At 49.6% G+C, this 21,240-nt stretch overlaps 1 protein-coding gene across 4 annotated transcripts in view; it reads right to left on the bottom strand.

Moving 5' to 3' along the window:
• Positions 1-1,328: 1,328 nt before the first annotated feature.
• AHNAK (AHNAK nucleoprotein) overlaps positions 1,329-21,240 on the bottom strand; it is a 31,209-nt gene continuing 11,297 nt past the window's right edge. For 3 of the 4 annotated variants that reach the window (XM_055581046.1, XM_055581047.1, XM_055581045.1), the window contains exon 5: positions 1,329-20,469. In XM_055581046.1, coding sequence (XP_055437021.1) covers positions 2,179-20,469 — 18,291 coding nt within the window. In that variant the 3' untranslated portion in view covers positions 1,329-2,178. The remainder of the gene's footprint in view (positions 20,470-21,240) is intronic. The other variant, XM_055581048.1, reaches the window with a different exon arrangement.

Here is a 21,240-nt window from a genome sequence, read left to right as displayed (position 1 = left end):
GACAGATGTACACTATTACATATAAAATAGATAACCAATAAGAACCTAATGTATAACACAGGGAACTATACTCAACATTTTGTAATAACCTATAGGGGAAAAGAATCTGAAGAATACATGTATATAACCGAATCACATTGCTGTACACCTGAAAGTAACACGACATTGTTAATCAGCAATACTTATTAAAAAAATAAAAAATTTAAAAACCACAGGCAATCAATTGCCTCCCTTATTACCTATCCTTTCCAAAACCTAGACTCACCCTTGAGCTCCAAACCGTACCCCCCTGCCAAGGACACAGACTCTGCTGGCTGAGGTGTGACTGGATGAAGCTGGCCGAGGCCCATTTGCAATCCAAATAAGAGCAGGTGGAGTTCACTCTGGGCAGGAGACCCCACTGCTCTGCACAGAGACCCACAGACAAACTGGCTCTGGAGAGGGTGGGGGGGGTGGGAGCTGGCATCTCCACTCTGGGGATGACCGGAGAGGAACAGAGCTGCCTCCGCTGGCGGAAAGATGGAAATGCTGAGACATGGCCACCGGGCTGAGCTTGGTTCGATCGTTTCGGTCTAAGAAGGCACTGCCCTCTGCCCAGCAATGACAGACGTCAGGAACCAGTTTCTAGGAGGCTCCTCCACCCACCATGCATTGTCCACAGAACTAGAAATCAAAAGGGGCCTTTTGGAATTCCCTGGTGGTCCAGTGCTTAAGACTCTGTGCTCCCAATGTAGGGGGCACGGATCTGATCCCTGGTCAGGGGACTAAGATCCCACAATGCTGCATGGCGTAACCAAAAAGAAAAGGAGGGGGGTACTTTTGTCAGAAGATATTTTTCATAAAGTTTAGCCCTCACATGGCCTAGAAGGAATCATAAAGATATGTGACATGAGATCAGCACCCTTATTTCAGATGAGAGGATACTGAGGCCTAGGATGGCAGGTAATGAGGCCAGTCAGCAAACCTGCAGCCAAGCCAGGAAGAGCGGGCAGGCCTGTGACCCACGGCCAGGTCCTTTTCTGTCACTCTAACAGGCCTTTTTATCCATTCATGTCTGAATCATTTCTGTATGGTATATTCCTATCTGAGAATGCCAAATTGGTGAGCAGGTCCTGAGCTTTGGGCTGCCAACATGCCCAGCCTCTCTTGATTTCTCAGCGGTGGTGCAAACAGCCTCCCTGTGAGAATCAAGAAGCAAAGAATCCCTCCCACTACCCACTATTGCAACCAGCAACGCCACTCAGTGGACCCAGTCTGACCTGTCAGGACTGGGCCTGCAGCCTCCCCAGGCCTCATCCTCCCAACACAGAACGCAAAGGCACAGAATATCCGGGTTAATAAACAGCTTTATTTGCCCTTGACAGCATCAATTTTCTTACATTCTCAATTAATTTGCCATTAAAGTGCTGGAAATTTTCTTAATCACAATAACATTTGTTAAAGGAAATCAGAACTAATATCAGGAACGTGGCGATCACGAAGAAAACATTTCTCTTACAACACACAGAATGGAAGGCCCTCGTGTGGAGCAAGTGGGTGGCCTAATTTACAAAAAGATTCTAATTCCCTCTCCCCCGTGAGCACCGAACAGGCTGGGACCGACCGCCACCCCTGGGGAAACAAAAAGCAATGATACACAGTTCTAGAAACACCCACACATCCCACCGGCTGGCTCCTCTCAGCCCTCTTTGGGTGTTTGCTGCTTGAGTAGACCCAATTGTAGGAGAAAAAGGTCTGGCTCCCCTCTACTGCCTTCTACCCCACCCCACCCTTACTAACAAAAGCCCCCAAAAGTCATTACAATGAAAAAAGTGGGTTTCCATGACCCCCACACTAACAATGTTCAGTAAAAATGAAGATAATAAACACAAAAGCTGGCTTAGTAAACAGGAGCTCTCAGCATTCAATGCAAAAAAGAAAACAAAACAAAACAAAAAACTGAAATCTGAAGGCAAATACTGCTGATTTTGCACGTGGGCTGGACGAAGAACTTGGAACCTATCTGTAAAGCTCCGGGAGGAGCCTAAAGGCGGCTGGCTTTTCAGCACTTGCCCCTGGCAGAGGCCAGATCTTTGCATTGTCGCTGAGGCTGTTGGCGTGTTTCTCTTTGGAGTTTATATACAAACACACCCAAGGCTGATGGAGTTCTATACAGATATATACACACACAGAGGCCGGCTACTCTTTCTTTGTGGAAACTGTCAGCTCCACCTCGGGAAGCTGGATGCCAACCTTAGTCCCACTGTCATTGCTAGAAGAAGATGACAGTCGGGACTTCTTAGAGGATGAGGACACTCCACTCCCCTGTAACTTGCCTGCCTCATCATCACTCCCAGTCACCTCATAATGACCTTTGCTCTTTGACCCCAATCCACCAAAGGTACCAAATTTCAGCTTGCCATGTTTTCCTTTGACTTTCCCGCCTTCCAGTGCCACCTCCCCACCCTCGAACTCCAAAGTCCCCGTGGGGGTGGTAGGAGCAGAGTGCTCCCTTTCGTCACTGAAGGAATTTGAGCGGTGGCTTGGCTTCTTGCTTTTGAATAAGGAGAATTTGCCTTTGGGTGAAGATGTGTCGACCTCGGCCTCGCCTTCCAGGGAACCCAGACTGGCCTTGGAGCTCTTCAGGTCACCTTTGGACCCCGAAACAGATGCTTCTGGTGAGCCGGCGACACCAGCTTTCCCTTTAGGTTTGGAGAAGGTGAATTTGGGCATCTTGATTTTGGACTTTTTAAGTTTTACATCGGATTCTTCCCATTCGCCCTCTCCGGCACCAGACTGGACATTGGCCTCCACTCTAGGGAAGTTAATATCCACCCCAACTTCTTTGCCCACCAGCTCCCGGCCAGAGAAGGTGAACTTGGGGATCTTCATCTTGGGGAATGTTACTTTTCCAGATCCACTTTCCAAGTGACCTTGAGGCCCAGACACGCTCAGTCCAGGACCCTGAAGTCCAACCTGGCCTCCTTTGACACCTCCTTCTACCTTTGGTCCTGAGAAATGAAGTCCTCCAGCAAACGTAGGTGCATCCAGGTTGAGAGCAGAGGAGACCTGGGGTCCTTTCCACTCCCCACCGGAACATTTGACATTCACGTGCCCTTCACCTAGGCTGATATCTGGGGCACTGACACCCCCTGAAACATCCATGCCTCCTTTGATTTTCGGGCCCTTCAAGCTGACACCGAAATCTGACTCAGGAGATGCCATATTCAATGAAGGCCCTTTCACGTCAATGTCAGGAGCAGCTCCACGGAAACCTATCCCTGAACCTTTCAGGTCACCTTTGATCTCAGGACCAGAAATCTGCCCAGTTGGGAGTTTCACATTCACACCTGGCAGCGCCACATCACATCCAGATGACTTCATTCCAGGCATTTGGAGGCTTCCTTCTAGGCCTTGAACACCGATGCCCGGAAGACCAACCGTGGGGCCTTTCATCTCACCACTGGCCCCAAGGCTGCCTTTTATTTTTGGTCCTTCCAAGTTCAAGTCCACATCTGGCGCTGAGATTTGAGGGCCAGAGATCTGAGGCCCTTTCAGGTTCAGGCCTCCAAGGTTCACATCCATGCCAGGCCCCTTGAGTTCTCCAGTCACCTGAGGCCCCTTGATGTCCACATCAGACCCTGGAGCGGAGATGCCAAACTGGGGCAGCTTCATCTTGGGAAGTTTAATACCACCCTCAGGTGCCTCCAAGCTTAGATCAGGAGCACCTACTGATACCGAGGGACACTTGATGTCACCAGAGACAGCCAGGTCACCCTGCAGGCTTGGTCCTTTCAGGGTCACATCTGGCACACCAATGTCAAGCGCTGCTGTGGCATCAGTTCCAGGCACCTTCACTCCATCACCTTCTACCTTCACCTTTCCACCAGCACCTCTGAGGTCAAGCCCAGGGGCATGCACCCTCATGCTGGGGACAGATACATCCAGATCTCCCTTAAAACTTGGTCCTTTCAAGTTCAGGTCAAGGTCAGGTCCAGAGATTTTTGGCGTAGAGAGGTTCACTGATGGCAAGTCTACTTTTGGCCCCTTGAGAGACACCTCAGGCCCTTCAAGCTTGATGTCTGGTGCGCTCAAGCCTCCTTCAAGAGAGGGTAGCTGGACCTCAGCTCCCCCACCATCCACTTTCACACCAGGGATGCCGATCTTGGGCATCGAAAACTTAGGGAACTTAATTTTCGATTCCGGACCTTGCAGATCTACATCTGGTCCTTCCAGTCCCACACTGGGGACATCACCCTTTATCTTTGGTCCTTTCAAGCTAACATTCACATCAGGGATGGATACTTGAGGGGCAGAAATGCCGAATGATGGTGCTTTGACTTTAGCATCTGGGCCTTCAATGTTGACGTCAGGTGCTTCCAGGTTTGCCTGCACCCTGGGGCCTTTCAAGTCGCCCTCTATCTTTGGCCCTGAGACATCGACACCTGGTGCCTTGATCTTGGGAGCCTTCAGCTTGATGTCAGGACCTTCCACATTAATCCCTGGTGAAGAAATATCCAGATCAGGCGCCTGGATTTCACCCCCCATTTTGGGGCTAGGGAGAGATGCCTCGGCTTTAAATTTAGAAGATTTAATGTCAAATTCTACATCTGGGAAGTACATTTTCCCAAACATAGGTTTCTTGGTCTTGGGAGATTTCATGTCAACTTTCAGTGAGGCGTCAGGCCCTGCAACACTGACATCTATGTCGGGAGACTTGAGACTGGCATCAATTTCACCCCCAGGAGCATTCAAATCAAATCCTTGCTTCTTGGCCTTCATTTTAGGCCCACTCATGTGAATTTTTGGCATTTTAAACTTACTTTTCTTGCCCTTGCCACCAACACTAATTTCAGGAGCCTCGACGTTCAGCTCTGCCTCAGGAACTGTCACATCAAGTGTAGGTGACTTGAAGTCAGCTTTGGGGCTTTTTGCCCCAAACCCAAACTTGGGTTTCTTAAATTTGGGAATTTTTACATCTGGCCCTTCAATGTTAACATCTGGGCTCTCCACATGTACATCTAAGTTTGGAGCTTCTAAATCAACTTTGGGTCCCTTGAAGTCCAGTTCACCACCTTCTAATTTGGGACCAGAAATTCCAATTTTGGGTGTCTTGAGATGCAAATCAATGTCAGGAGCAGTTACTTTAGGAGCAGAAATATCCAGTGATGGCATCTTCAAACGTGGGCCACTGAGTTTGGCATCAGGGCCTTCAACATCTAGGCCTGGACCTTTAAGGTCTACTTCTGGGCCTTTGAAAGCCCCTTCAATCTTAGGAACAGATACATCAAAATCACCCTTGCCTAAGGATCCTTTTAAATCCAAGTCAACATCAGGCATGGAGATCTTGGGAGCTTTGATGTTCATCTCTGGCATCTTGAACTTGGGGCCCTTCAGTTTTGCATCTGGACCTTCAATGTTCACATCTGGAACATCAATGTCCACCTTGGGTCCGGAGACATCTATGTCGGCTTTGGGCAGGTTCACATCCACTTCTGGGCCCTCTCCTTTGAAGCCAGGCATGCTGAACTTGGGCATTTTCACCTTGGGCATCTTCAGGTGCCAGTCTGGGCCATGAACATCCACATCTGGGACATCAATGTCCACTTTGGGGCCCTTGATGTCAACGTCAGGGCCCTTGAGGTCACCTTCCACCTTAGGCAGAGAAATGTCCACATCTCCCTTTACTTTGGGTCCTTTCAGATTTAAGTCAAGGTCAGGCATGGAGATCTTGGGAGCTTTGATGTTCATCTCTGGCATCTTGAACTTGGGACCCTTCAGTTTTGCATCTGGACCTTCAATGTTCACATCTGGAACATCAATGTCCACCTTGGATCCGGAGACGTCTATGTCGGCCTTGGGCAGATTCACGTCCACTTCTGGGCCCTCTCCTTTGAAGCCAGGCATGCTGAACTTGGGCATTTTCACCTTGGGCATCTTCAGGTGCCAGTCTGGGCCATGAACGTCCACATCTGGGACATCAATGTCCACTTTCGGGCCTTTGGTGTCAACTTCAGGGCCCTTGAGGTCACCTTCAACTTTGGGCAGAGATACGTCCACATCACCCTTTACCTTCGGGCCTTTCAGATTCAGGTCAACTTCAGGCATGGAGATCTTGGGTGCCTTGAGGTGCAGGTCAGGCATTTTAAACTTGGGACCCTTCAGTTTTCCTTCTGGACCATGAATGTCAATGTCGGGAGTATCTATGTCCAGTGCAGGGCCTTTAACATCTACTTTTGGGCCTTTCAGATCTCCTTCCAATTTAGGGATGGAAGTATCCAAATCTCCTTTTATCTTAGGTCCTTTCAAGTTCAAATCAATGTCACTCATGGAGATTTGTGGGGTTTTGAAGTGGACATCAGGCATCTTAAATTTCGGTCCTTTGAGCTTCCCTTCAGGACCTTCAATGTCCACCTCTGGCCCTTTCAGATCGCCTTCTACCTTAGGCAGTGAAAGGTCCACACCACCCTTTACATTTGGCCCTTTCAGATTTAAGTCAAAGTCAGGCATGGAGATCTTCGGGGCTTTAATGTTCATCTCTGGTATCTTAAATTTAGGCCCCTTCAGTTTTCCTTCTGGGCCTTCAATACTAATATCAGGAGCATCAATATCCAGTTTGGGGCCTTTGATGTCCACCTCAGGGGCCTTGAGATCACCCTCAACTTTGGGCAGAGAGATATCAACGTCACCCTTCATTTTGGGACCCTTCAGGTTGAAGTCAAGGTCAGGCATGGAGATCTTGGGAGCTTTGATGTTCATCTCTGGCATCTTGAACTTGGGGCCCTTCAGTTTTGCATCTGGACCTTCAATGTTCACATCTGGAACATCAATGTCCACCTTGGATCCGGAGACATCTATGTCAGCTTTGGGCAGGTTCACATCCACTTCTGGGCCCTCTCCTTTGAAGCCAGGCATGCTGAACTTGGGCATTTTCACCTTGGGCATCTTCAGGTGCCAGTCTGGGCCATGAACATCCACATCTGGGACATCAATGTCCACTTTGGGGCCCTTGATGTCAACGTCAGGGCCCTTGAGGTCACCTTCCACCTTAGGCAGAGAAATGTCCACATCTCCCTTTACTTTGGGTCCTTTCAGATTTAAGTCAAGGTCAGGCATGGAGATCTTGGGAGCTTTGATGTTCATCTCTGGCATCTTGAACTTGGGACCCTTCAGTTTTGCATCTGGACCTTCAATGTTCACATCTGGAACATCAATGTCCACCTTGGGTCCGGAGATGTCTATGTCGGCCTTGGGCAGATTCACGTCCACTTCTGGGCCCTCTCCTTTGAAGCCAGGCATGCTGAACTTGGGCATTTTCACCTTGGGCATCTTCAGGTGCCAGTCTGGGCCATGAACGTCCACATCTGGGACATCAATGTCCACTTTCGGGCCTTTGATGTCAACTTCAGGGCCCTTGAGGTCACCTTCAACTTTGGGCAGAGATACGTCCACATCACCCTTTACCTTCGGGCCCTTCAGATTCAGGTCAACTTCAGGCATGGAGATCTTGGGTGCCTTGAGGTGCAGGTCAGGCATTTTAAACTTGGGACCCTTCAGTTTTCCTTCTGGACCATGAATATCAATGTCAGGAGTGTCTATGTCCACCTTGGGACCTGATATGTCAATGTCAGCTTTAGGCAGGTTCACATCCACTTCCGGGCCCTCTCCTTTGAAGCCAGGCATGCTAATCTTGGGCATTTTTATCTTGGGCATCTTCAGGTGCCAGTCTGGACCATGAACATTCACATCTGGAGCATTAATGTCCACTTTGGGGCCTTTGATGTCAACTTCAGGAGCCTTTAGGTCACCTTCCACCTTAGGCAGAGAAACATCCACATCTCCTTTCACCTTGGGACCTTTCAGGTGTAAATCAAAGTCAGGCATGGAGATCTTGGGGGCTTTGATGTTCATCTCTGGCATCTTGAACTTAGGACCTTTCAACTTTCCATCTGGTCCTTCAAGGTTAACATCAGGGCCTTCGATGTCCACCTTGGGTGCTGACACATCAATGTCAGCCTTGGGCAGGTTCACATCCACTTCCGGGCCCTCTCCTTTGAAGCCAGGCATGCTGATCTTGGGCATTTTTATCTTGGGCATCTTCAGGTGCCAGTCTGGGCCTTGAACGTCCACATCTGGAGCATCAATGTCCACTTTGGGACCTTTGATGTCAACTTCAGGGCCCTTGAGGTCACCTTCCACCTTAGGCAGAGAAATATCCACATCCCCCTTTACTTTGGGTCCTTTCAGGTTTAAGTCAATGTCAGGCATGGAGATCTTGGGAGCCTTCAGGTGCATCTCTGGCATCTTAAATTTGGGCCCCTTCAATTTCGCCTCTGAACTTTCAATGTTAATATCAGGAGTTTCAACATCTACTTTTGGGCCCTTGATGTCCACCTCGGGACCCTTGAGGTCACCTTCTACTTTTGGCAAAGATACATCCACATCACCCTTTAGTTTGGGACCCTTCAGATTAAAGTCAAGGTCAGGCATGGAGATCTTGGGAGCTTTGATGTTCATCTCTGGCATCTTGAATTTGGGACCCTTCAGTTTTGCATCTGGACCTTCAATGTTCACATCTGGAACATCAATGTCCACTTTGGGGCCCTTGATGTCAACGTCAGGGCCCTTGAGGTCACCTTCCACCTTAGGCAGAGAAATGTCCACATCTCCCTTTACTTTGGGTCCTTTCAGATTTAAGTCAAGGTCAGGCATGGAGATCTTGGGAGCTTTGATGTTCATCTCTGGCATCTTGAACTTGGGACCCTTCAGTTTTGCATCTGGACCTTCAATGTTCACATCTGGAACATCAATGTCCACCTTGGGTCCGGAGACGTCTATGTCGGCCTTGGGCAGATTCACGTCCACTTCTGGGCCCTCTCCTTTGAAGCCAGGCATGCTGAACTTGGGCATTTTCACCTTGGGCATCTTCAGGTGCAAGTCTGGGCCATGAACGTCCACATCTGGGACATCAATGTCCACTTTCGGGCCTTTGGTGTCAACTTCAGGGCCCTTGAGGTCACCTTCAACTTTGGGCAGAGATACGTCCACATCACCCTTTACCTTCGGGCCTTTCAGATTCAGGTCAACTTCAGGCATGGAGATCTTGGGTGCCTTGATATTTATGTCAGGCATCTTGAATTTGGGGCCTTTTAAGCCTCCGTCTAGACCTTCCACTTTGACTTCTGGGCCCTCAATGTCCATTCTGGGACCCTCTATGTTGATATCTCCTTTCGGCAGATCCACAGCCATATCTGGTCCTTCTGCTTTTAACCCAGGCACACTGAACTTGGGCATTTTCATCTTGGGCATTTTTAAATTCCAGTCTGGACCATGAACATCCACATCAGGTGCATCCAGATGAATTTCTGGTGCCTTAATATCCACTTTGGGTCCTTTAAGATCACCTTCTAAATTAGGACCTGCAACATCTAAGTCTCCTTTGACTTTAGGACCTTTCAGATTTAACTCCACATCAGGCATTGACACTTTAGGAGATGAAATACTTAGGAAAGGCATTTTGAACTTGGGTCCTTTCACTTTTCCTTGGACCTCAACATCAGGAGCATTAATGTCAGCTTTTGGACCTGTTACGTCAAGATCTGGCTTTTTGACCTTGACATCTACCTCAGGTGTCTGAACTTTGGAGCCCGAAAAATTAAATTTGGGAAGCTTAAAACGTGATTTCTTTGACTTGCCTTCAATATTCAGCTTAGGACCAGAAATGTCCACTTCTGGGCCCTTTATATCCAACTTGGGAGCTTTAATATCACCTTCCAATTTGGGCCCAGAAACATCAACATCTCCCTTAAGTTTTGAGCTCTTCAAATTCAGGTCAATTTCTGGCATGGAGATCTTGGGCATGTTTACATGCATGTCAGGCATCTTCAGCTTTGGACCTTTTAATTTGCCTTCTGGGCCATGAATGTCAATATCAGGTGCATCTACATCCATCTTCGGCCCTTTGATGTCAAGAGAAGGCCCTTTCAAATCACCTTCTACATTTGGAAGTGAAACATCCACCTCTCCTTTCACTTTAGGGCCTTTAAGATTAAGGTCCAGATCTGGCATGGAGATCTTAGGAGCTTTGATATTCATTTCTGGCATCTTGAACTTGGGACCCTTCAGTTTCGCATCTGGACCTTCAATGTTCACATCTGGAACATTAATGTCCACCTTGGGTCCAGAGACATCTATATCAGCCTTGGGCAGGTTCACATCCACTTCTGGGACCTCTCCTTTGAAGCCAGGCATGCTCATCTTGGGCATTTTTATCTTGGGCATCTTCAGGTGCCAGTCGGGGCCATGAACATCCACATCTGGGACATCAATGTCCACCTTGGGGGCTTTAATATCCACTTCAGGAACTTTCATCTCACCTTCCACTTTTGGTAAAGACACATCAACATCTCCCTTCACTTTGGGGCCCTTCAGGTTAAGATCAACGTCAGGCATGGAGATCTTGGGGGCTTTGATGTTCATCTCTGGCATCTTGAACTTAGGACCCTTGAGCTTACCTTCAGGACCTTCAAGGCTCACATCAGGGCCTTCAATGTCCACTTTGGGTCCTGAGATGTCAATGTCAGCTTTAGGCAGGTTCACATCCACTTCTGGGCCCTCTCCTTTGAAGCCAGGCATGCTAATCTTGGGCATTTTCACCTTGGGCATCTTCAGGTGCCAGTCTGGGCCATGAACGTCCACATCTGGGACAGCAACATCCACTTTGGGGCCTTTGATGTCAACTTCAGGGGCCTTTAGGTCACCTTCCACCTTAGGCAGAGAAACATCCACATCTCCTTTCACCTTGTGACCTTTCAGGTGTAAATCAAAGTCAGGCATGGAGATCTTGGGGGCTTTGATGTTCATCTCTGGCATCTTGAATTTAGGACCTTTCAACTTTCCTTCTGGTCCTTCAAGGTTAACATCAGGGCCTTCAATGTCCACCTTGGGTGCTGACACATCAATGTCAGCCTTGGGCAGGTTCACATCCACTTCCGGTCCCTCTCCTTTGAAGCCAGGCATGCTGAACTTGGGCATTTTCATCTTGGGCATCTTCAGGTGCCAGTCAGGGCCTTGAACGTCCACATCAGGGACATCAATGTCTACTTTGGGACCTTTGAGGTCAATTTCAGGCCCTTTAAAATCTCCCTCTACCTTGGGGCACGTGACATCCACATCACCTTTTATCTTTGGACCTGTCAGATTAAGATCAATATCTGGCATGGATATCTTTGGAGTTTTAAAATGCATTTCAGGCATTTTAAACTTTGGGCTTTTCCACTTTCCTTCTGGTCCTTCAAGATGAACATCAGGGCCTTCAATGTCCACTTTGGGTCCCGAGACATCAATGTCGGCCTTGGGCAAGTTCACATCCATGTCTGGGCCCTCTGCTTTGAAACCAGGCATGCTGAACTTGGGCATTTTCATCTTGGGCATCTTCAGGTGCCAGTCTGGGCCGTGAACGTCCACATCTGGGACATCAATGTCCACTTTGGGGCCTTTAATGTCAACATCAGGAGCCTTTAGGTCACCTTCTACCTTAGGCAGAGAAACATCCACATCTCCTTTCACCTTAGGACCTTTCAAGTGTAAATCAAAGTCAGGCATGGAGATCTTGGGGGCTTTGATGTTCATCTCTGGCATCTTGAACTTAGGACCCTTGAGCTTACCTTCAGGACCTTCAAGGCTCACATCAGGGCCTTCAATGTCCACTTTGGGTCCTGAGATGTCAATGTCAGCTTTAGGCAGGTTCACATCCACTTCTGGGCCCTCTCCTTTGAAGCCAGGCATGCTGATCTTGGGCATTTTCATCTTGGGCATCTTCAGGTGCCAGTCTGGGCCATGAACGTCCACATCTGGGACAGCAACATCCACTTTGGGGCCTTTGATGTCAACTTCAGGGGCCTTTAGGTCACCTTCCACCTTAGGCAGAGAAACATCCACATCTCCTTTCACCTTGGGACCTTTCAGGTGTAAATCAAAGTCAGGCATGGAGATCTTGGGGGCTTTGATGTTCATCTCTGGCATCTTGAACTTAGGACCTTTCAACTTTCCTTCTGGTCCTTCAAGGTTAACATCTGGGCCTTCAGTGTCAATCTTGGGGCCAGAGATGTCAATGTCAGCCTTGGGCAAGTTCACATCTACCTCAGGGCCCTCTCCTTTGAAGCCAGGCATGCTGAACTTCGGCATTTTCATCTTGGGCATCTTCAGGTGCCAGTCAGGGCCTTGAACGTCCACATCAGGGACGTCGATGTCCACTTTGGGGCCTTTGATGTCCACATCTGGCACTTTCATTTCACCTTCTATCTTGGGCACAGACACATCCACATCCCCTTTGACTTTGGGGCCTTTCAAGTTTAAGTCCACATCAGGCATGGAGATCTTGGGGGCCTTGAAGTGCATCTCAGGCATCTTGAACTTGGGACCCTTGAGCTTTCCTTCTGGCCCCTCAAGGCTCACATCTGGGGCTTCTATGTCCACCTTGGGTCCAGAGATGTCAATATCAGCTTTAGGCAGATTCACATCCACCTCAGGGCCCTCTCCTTTGAAGCCAGGCATGCTGAACTTCGGCATTTTCATCTTGGGCATCTTCAGGTGCCAGTCAGGGCCCTTGACATCCACATCTGGGACATCAACGTCCACTTTGGGGCCTTTGATGTCCACATCTGGCACTTTCATTTCACCTTCTATCTTGGGCACAGACACATCCACATCCCCTTTGACTTTGGGGCCTTTCAAGTTTAAGTCCACATCAGGCATGGAGATCTTGGGGGCCTTGAAGTGCATCTCAGGCATCTTGAACTTGGGACCCTTGAGCTTTCCTTCTGGCCCCTCAAGGCTCACATCTGGGGCTTCTATGTCCACCTTGGGTCCAGAGATGTCAATATCAGCTTTAGGCAGATTCACATCCACCTCAGGGCCCTCTCCTTTGAAGCCAGGCATGCTGAACTTCGGCATTTTCATCTTGGGCATCTTCAGGTGCCAGTCAGGGCCCTTGACATCCACATCTGGGACATCAACGTCCACTTTGGGGCCTTTGATGTCCACATCTGGCACTTTCATTTCACCTTCTATCTTGGGCACAGACACATCCACATCCCCTTTGACTTTGGGGCCTTTCAAGTTTAAGTCCACATCAGGCATGGAGATCTTGGGGCCCTTGAAGTGCATCTCAGGCATCTTGAACTTAGGACCCTTGAGCTTTCCTTCAGGTCCCTCAAGGCTCACATCTGGGGCTTCAATGTCCACCTTTGGCCCAGAGACATCAATGTCAGCCTTGGGTAGGTTCACATCCACATCTGGACCCTGGCCTTTGAAGCCTGGCATGCTGAATTTAGGCATTTTCATCTTGGGCATCTTCAGGTGCCAGTCCGGGCCCTGGACATCCACGTCTGGAACATCAATGTCCACTTTGGGGCCTTTGATGTCCACATCTGGCACTTTCATTTCACCTTCTATCTTGGGTACAGACACATCCACATCCCCTTTGACTTTGGGGCCCTTCAAGTTTAAGTCCACATCAGGCATGGAGATCTTGGGGGCCTTGAAGTGCATCTCAGGCATCTTAAACTTAGGGCCTTTCAACTTTGCATCAGGACACTCCAGATCAACATCAGGTACCTCCACATCCACACTGGGGCCTTTCAAATCTCCCTCCAATTTTGGCACAGACACATCCACATCCCCTTTGACTTTGGGTCCTTTCAAGTGTAAGTCCACATCAGGCATGGAAATCTTGGGGGCCTTGAAGTGCATCTCAGGCATCTTAAATTTAGGGCCTTTCAACTTTGCATCAGGACACTCCAGATCAACATCAGGCACCTCCACATCTACACTGGGACCTTTGATGTCAACTTGAGGACCTTTGAGATCACCTTCTAGTTCTGGCACAGAAACATCTATCTCTCCTTTCAGTTTTGGTCCCTTCAAATTCAAGTCCACATCTGGCATGGAGATCTTGGGAGCTTTGATATTCAACTTAGGCATCTTAAATTTAGAGCCTTTCAATTTTCCTTCTGGCCCCTCAAGACTCACATCTGGGGCTTCAATGTCCACCTTGGGTCCAGAGATGTCAATATCAGCTTTAGGCAGGTTCACATCCACCTCAGGGCCCTCTCCTTTGAAGCCAGGCATGCTGAACTTGGGCATTTTCACCTTGGGCATCTTCAGGTGCCAGTCAGGGCCCTTGACATCCACATCTGGGACATCAACGTCCACTTTGGGGCCTTTGATGTCCACATCTGGCACTTTCATTTCACCTTCTATCTTGGGCACAGACACATCCACATCCCCTTTGACTTTGGGGCCTTTCAAGTTTAAGTCCACATCAGGCATGGAGATCTTGGGGCCCTTGAAGTGCATCTCGGGCATCTTAAACTTGGGCCCCTTAAGCTTTCCTTCTGGACATTCAATATCTATATCACCAACATCCACATCCATTTTGGGGGCTTTCACATCAATTCCAGGACCTTTCAAGTCTCCTTCCACTTTAGGAAGAGAAACATCTACATCAGTTTTAAGTTTAGGGGATTTCAGGTTAAGTCCAACATCAGGCATAGAGATTTTGTGCGTCTGTATATGCATGCTTGGCATCTTGAATTTGGGACCCTTTAGTTTCCCCTCTGGACCTTCAATATTTACATCTGGGGCATCAATGTCCACCTTGGGTCCTGAGATGTCAATGTCAGCCTTGGGCAAGTTCACATCCACTTCTGGGCCCTCTCCTTTGAAGCCAGGCATGCTGAACTTGGGCATTTTCACCTTGGGCATCTTCAGGTGCCAGTCTGGACCATGAACTCCTGCATCTGGTGCATTAATGTCCACTTTTGGACCTTTGATGTCAACATCAGGGGCTTTAATCTCTCCTTCTACTTTTGGAACTGTAACGTCATAATCTCCTTTCATTTTAGGGCCTTTCAAATGCAAACTGACATCTGGCATGGATATCTTCTGAGGCTTTATATTCATTTCTGGCAATTTAAATTTAGGACCTTTTACTTTTGCATCGGGACCTTCAATGTTCACATCTGGAACTTCAACATCCACCTTCGGTCCTGAGACGTCTATGTCAGCCTTGGGCAGATTCACATCCACTTCTGGGCCCTCTCCTTTGAAGCCAGGCATGCTGAACTTGGGCATTTTTATCTTGGGCATCTTCAGGTGCCAGTCTGGGCCTTGAACATCTACGTCTGGGATATCAACATCCACTTTGGGGCCTTTGATGTCCACATCGGGCCCTTTCAGATCCCCTTCAACTTTGGGCAGAGAAACATCCACATCCCCTTTCACCTTGGGGCCCTTGAGGTTTAAATCAATGTCAGGCATGGAGATCTTTGGAGTTTTGAAGTGCATCTCAGGCATCTTAAACTTAGGACCCTTGAGCTTTCCTTCTGGCCCCTCAAGGCTCACTTCTGGGGCTTCAATGTCCACCTTGGGTCCAGAGATGTCAATGTCAGCTTTAGGCAGATTCACATCCACCTCAGGGCCCTCTCCTTTGAAGCCAGGCACGCTAAATTTAGGCATTTTCATCTTGGGCATCTTCAGGTGCCAGTCAGGGCCCTTGACATCCACATCTGGGACATCAACGTCCACTTTGGGGCCTTTGATGTCCACATCTGGCACTTTCATTTCACCTTCTATCTTGGGCACAGACACATCCACATCCCCTTTGACTTTGGGGCCTTTCAAGTTTAAGTCCACATCAGGCATGGAGATCTTGGGGCCCTTGAAGTGCATCTCAGGCATCTTGAACTTAGGACCCTTGAGCTTTCCTTCAGGTCCCTCAAGGCTCACATCTGGGGCTTCTAGGTTCACCTTGGGTCCAGAGATGTCAATATCAGCTTTAGGCAGATTCACATCCACCTCAGGGCCCTCTCCTTTGAAGCCAGGCATGCTGAACTTCGGCATTTTCATCTTGGGCATCTTCAGGTGCCAGTCAGGGCCCTTGACATCCACATCTGGGACATCAACGTCCACTTTGGGGCCTTTGATGTCCACATCTGGCACTTTCATTTCACCTTCTATCTTGGGCACAGACACATCCACATCCCCTTTGACTTTGGGGCCTTTCAAGTTTAAGTCCACATCAGGCATGGAGATCTTGGGGCCCTTGAAGTGCATCTCAGGCATCTTGAACTTAGGACCCTTGAGCTTTCCTTCAGGCCCCTCAAGGCTCACATCTGGGGCTTCTATGTCCACCTTGGGTCCAGAGATGTCAATGTCAGCTTTAGGCAGGTTCACATCCACCTCAGGGCCCTCTCCTTTGAAGCCAGGCATGCTGAACTTCGGCATTTTCATCTTGGGCATCTTCAGGTGCCAGTCAGGGCCCTTGACATCCACATCTGGGACATCAACGTCCACTTTGGGGCCTTTGATGTCCACATCTGGCACTTTCATTTCACCTTCTATCTTGGGCACAGACACATCCACATCCCCTTTGACTTTGGGGCCTTTCAAGTTTAAGTCCACATCAGGCATGGAGATCTTGGGGCCCTTGAAGTGCATCTCAGGCATCTTGAACTTGGGACCCTTGAGCTTTCCTTCAGGCCCCTCAAGGCTCACATCTGGGGCTTCAATGTCCACCTTGGGTCCAGAGATGTCAATGTCACCTTTAGGCAGATTCACATCCACCTCAGGGCCCTCTCCTTTGAAGCCAGGCATGCTGAACTTGGGCATTTTCATCTTGGGCATCTTCAGGTGCCAGTCAGGGCCCTTGACATCCGCATCTGGGACATCAACGTCCACTTTGGGGCCTTTGATGTCCACATCTGGCACTTTCATTTCACCTTCTATCTTGGGCACAGACACATCCACATCTCCTTTGACTTTGGGGCCTTTCAAGTTTAAGTCCACATCAGGCATGGAGATCTTGGGGCCCTTGAAGTGCATCTCAGGCATCTTAAACTTAGGACCCTTGAGCTTTCCTTCAGGCCCCTCAAGGCTCACATCTGGGGCTTCAATGTCCACCTTGGGTCCAGAGATGTCAATGTCAGCTTTAGGCAGGTTCACATCCACCTCAGGGCCCTCTCCTTTGAAGCCAGGCATGCTGAACTTCGGCATTTTCATCTTGGGCATCTTCAGGTGCCAGTCAGGGCCCTTGACATCCACATCTGGGACATCAACGTCCACTTTGGGGCCTTTGATGTCCACATCTGGCACTTTCATTTCACCTTCTATCTTGGGCACAGACACATCCACATCCCCTTTGACTTTGGGGCCTTTCAAGTTTAAGTCCACATCAGGCATGGAGATCTTGGGGCCCTTGAAGTGCATCTCAGGCATCTTAAACTTAGGACCCTTAAGCTTTCCTTCAGGCCCCTCAAGGCTCACATCTGGGGCTTCAATGTCCACCTTTGGCCCAGAGACATCAATGTCAGCCTTAGGCAGGTTCACATCCACATCTGGGCCCTGGCCTTTGAAGCTGGGCATGCTGAATTTAGGCATTTTCATCTTGGGCATCTTCAGACTCCAGTCTGCACCCTGAACTTCCACATCTGGTGCTTTAACATCTAATTTGGGGCCTTTGATGTCCACCTCTGGAGCTTTCATCTCACCTTCTATTTTTGGTGCAGACACATCGAGACTGCCTTTCATTTTGGGTCCTTTAAGATCCATGTCAACATCTGGCAGGGTCATCTTAGGAGCTCTGAAGTGCATCTCAGGCATCTTAAACTTGGGGCCTTTCAACTTTCCTTCTGGCCCTTCAAGGCTCAGATCTGGAGCACTGATATCTACCTTTGGCGCAGAAATGTCAAGATCCGCCTTGGGCAGATTCATATCCAATTCTGGGCCCTCTCCTTTAAGGCTGGGCATGGTGAATTTGGGCATCTTCATCTTTGGCATCTTCAGGTTCCAGTCGGGACCGTGAGCTTCAACATCTGGTGCACTGAGGTCTACTTTGGGCCCCTTCAGATCCCCTTCCAGCTTTGGCACTGTAACATCATATTCTCCCTTTACCTTGGGACCTTTCACATGCAAATCTACATCAGGCATGGAGATCTTGGGGGCCTTGATATTCATCTCTGGCATCCTAAACTTGTGACCCTTTAGCTTTCCTTCAGGTCCTTCAATATTCACATCTGGACCTTCAACATCCACCTTGGGTTCAGCAATATCAATGTCAGTCTTGGGCAGGTTCACATCCACTTCTGGGCCCTCTCCTTTGAAGCCAGGCATGCTGAACTTGGGCATTTTCACCTTGGGCATCTTCAGGTGCCAGTCTGGGCCATGAACATCCACATCTGGAGCATCAATGTCCACTTTGGCACTCTTAAGTTCAACATCAGGAACTTTAATCTCACCTTCAACCTTTGGCACTGTGACATCATATTCTCCTTTTACACTAGGGCCTTTCAAGTGTAAGTCCACATCTGGTATGGAAATCTTTGGTGCTTTGATATTCATCTCAGGCATCTTAAACTTGGGTCCTTTCAGTTTCCCCTCTGGTCCCTCAATACTCACATCTGGAGCACTGACATCTACCTTGGGCCCAGAAATGTCCACATCAGGCTTAGGCAGGTTTACATTGACTTCAGGGCCCTCTGCTTTGAACCCTGGAACAGTGAACTTGGGCATTTTCATCTTGGGCATCTTCAGGTGCCAGTCTGGGCCCTGGACATCCACATCTGGGACATCGATGTCCACTTTGGGGCCTTTCAGCTCTCCTTCAAGTTTTGGTGCTGTTACATCATACTCTCCTTTTACTTTTGGGCCTTTCACATGAAAATCCACATCAGGCATGGAGATCTTTGGTGTCTTGACACTCACTTCAGGCAGCTGAACATCAGGGCCTTTAAGGTTGGCTGCCAGGCCCCCGATATTGACATTTGGGGCATCCACATTGACCTTGGGCCCTGAAATACTGACATCACCTTTGGGGAGACTCACATCTACATCTGGTCCTTCCCCTTTGACTCCTGGAGTGCTGAACTTGGGCATTTTCATCTTGGGCATTTTCAGATTCCAGTCCAGACCATGAACTTCCACATCTGGGGCACTCACATCCACTTTGGGGCCTTTGACATCAACTTCAGGGACACTGACTTTCCCCTCTACTTTTGGAAGCATAACATCAACACCCCCTTTCACTTTTGGTGCGGCCACATTCAAGTCTACGTCTGCCATAGAGATCCTGCAGGTTCCTGCTTTCCCAGAAGGACCACTAAGTGTGGGGCCAGTCATGGTTCCCTCTAGGCTGGGTGTCTCTATGTCCACTTTGGCACCTTTAACTGCCGCTTGAGGGCCTTTAACATCACCTTGCACCCCAGGAGCAGAAACCTTAATGTCTCCTTTCAGTTTAGAGGACCCAAGGCTCAGATCCACATCTTGCATGGAGATTTTAGGTTTCTGAATAGTCATTTCAGGAGCCTTGATTTTAGGACCCTTCAACTTCCCTTCCAGATCCCCAGAAACAACCTCAGGCAGGTCGACGTTCCCAGAAACCCCAGGAAGCGTCACTTCACCTGTGGGCAGTGTCACATCAATGCCAGGCCTGTCTCCCTTAGAACCTGATACAGAGAACTGGGGGGCCTTCACCTTGGGCACATTCACTTTGCCCCCAGGCCCATGAATGTCAATGTCAGGACCTTGAACTTCCACCCTGGAGCCAGAGATGCTGCCCTCAATTTGGGGCACAGAGATGTCCACCCCTAAACTCCCCTGTGGCTTGGCACCTTTCAGGCCTAGACCACCCTCAACGGATGGCCCAGTGATCTGGGGGCCCTTCAACTTCCCCTCAAGACCCTCAATATTGGCAGAGGGAGCACTGACTTCGAGCTGAGGGGTCTGGATGCTTCCACCAATGGTCAAGCCTGGTTTGCCACCTTTGTGCCCCACAGAGAGTTCAGGGGGGGAAACGCTCAACCCTGCCTTGGGGGCCTGGCCCTCAGGCCCTACTGAGACACCAAATTTTGGCACCTTCATGGTGGGAAACTTAATTTTCCCATCAAGAGATGGGCCCTGCCCCTCTACGGCCACGCCCCCAAGAAAGGACGAAACGTCCACCCCTGGGACTTGGATCCCTCCTTTGCTACCCAAGTCCAAGCCCTTGGCATTGACACTGATACCCGGGCTTCCCACCTTTACCCCAGGCACGGTGACCTGGACCTTCGAGTGGCCAGCCCCTGGCAACTCTGGGCCCGCAGTGGAAATGGACCCTGCTCGGATGTCCACGGTGGAGCCTGTGGTGGGAGACCCGGCCCCTGAGCCCGAGGGCAGTCTGATCACTGTCTTCCCAGGCTGGGTCTCCACATCCACAGTGGAGATTTCGGTCAATTCATGCCGTGGGATCTTGATCTTGAACTCTGGGCTGCTGATGTCAATGTCCTTGGCGCCTTCACGGCTTGTCACATCCACAGTGTAGGCTGTGACCCTCCTGGTCACCGTGATGGTGCGGCTCTGGGTCTCCCCAGCGTCCCCTTCCACTCCATCCTCTGACTTCAGCCGAGGCTTGATCTTCGTGGTGTAGATGCGCTGGTACTCCTCGTCATCCCCGCTCTGCAGAAACACACGCCCCGTACAGGTTGCAGCAGAGTCTGCGTGAGTGACAGACGCCCGGCCACAGCCCAGCCGACAATACAGTCACCTGCTCCCCAAAGAAGCCGGGACTGTTAGGGAGGGCCATGGAGCCTTCTGGGACCCAGCATGAGGGGCTAAAGAGAGGGGCTGACGGCCACATCACAGGAAGAAAACAAATTATTTGGGGAAACTCTGGCAAGCAAAAGCCATGGGGAAGACTGAGGACAGTAGACTCCTAGACACTGGGGCCTGGGAGAAGGATTCACAACCAATTCTAGATTCGAGTCAGCCCATCAAGTTTCTCAGACGCCTCCCAGCGACCAGCTCTGTGCTGACTTAGTTCAGTTCTCAGCTCTCAACTGCCTGGCCTTGTTTGTTTAATCCAGAGGGGAGCCCTCTCAGGGACCCTTCGGACAGCATCAGTGGAGCCCGGTTGTGCTGGGCTTAACACTTCCACTTTGAGGGACTCATTATTTGTTAAATAAACACGCCATTGGAAGGAGCAGAGAAACGTCCCTCAGGCACTTCGCTGCCCAGCCTCTGACTCACAGACGAGTCCAGGCCTCTGGAAACAGAAAAATGATGTCTGGGAGGCAGAGCTGGGCACCGAGAAAATAATTTTCAAAGATCCTCGCAAAGCAGCCGACCTGCCTCCCAGCACTTCGGACCAGACTGATCAGTGGGTCCCCACACACAGGGGCCTCTGAGGAGACCAACGGAAGACTTTTTAGCAGCAGTAGCGGCCACACG

The sequence above is a fragment of the Bubalus kerabau genome, chromosome 5 (genome assembly GCF_029407905.1).
Source record: "Bubalus kerabau isolate K-KA32 ecotype Philippines breed swamp buffalo chromosome 5, PCC_UOA_SB_1v2, whole genome shotgun sequence".
NCBI classification, from domain to species: domain Eukaryota; kingdom Metazoa; phylum Chordata; class Mammalia; order Artiodactyla; family Bovidae; genus Bubalus; species Bubalus kerabau.
Note: the sequence above shows the minus strand (reverse complement) of the source record. Positions and strands in the feature narration are given on the sequence as shown.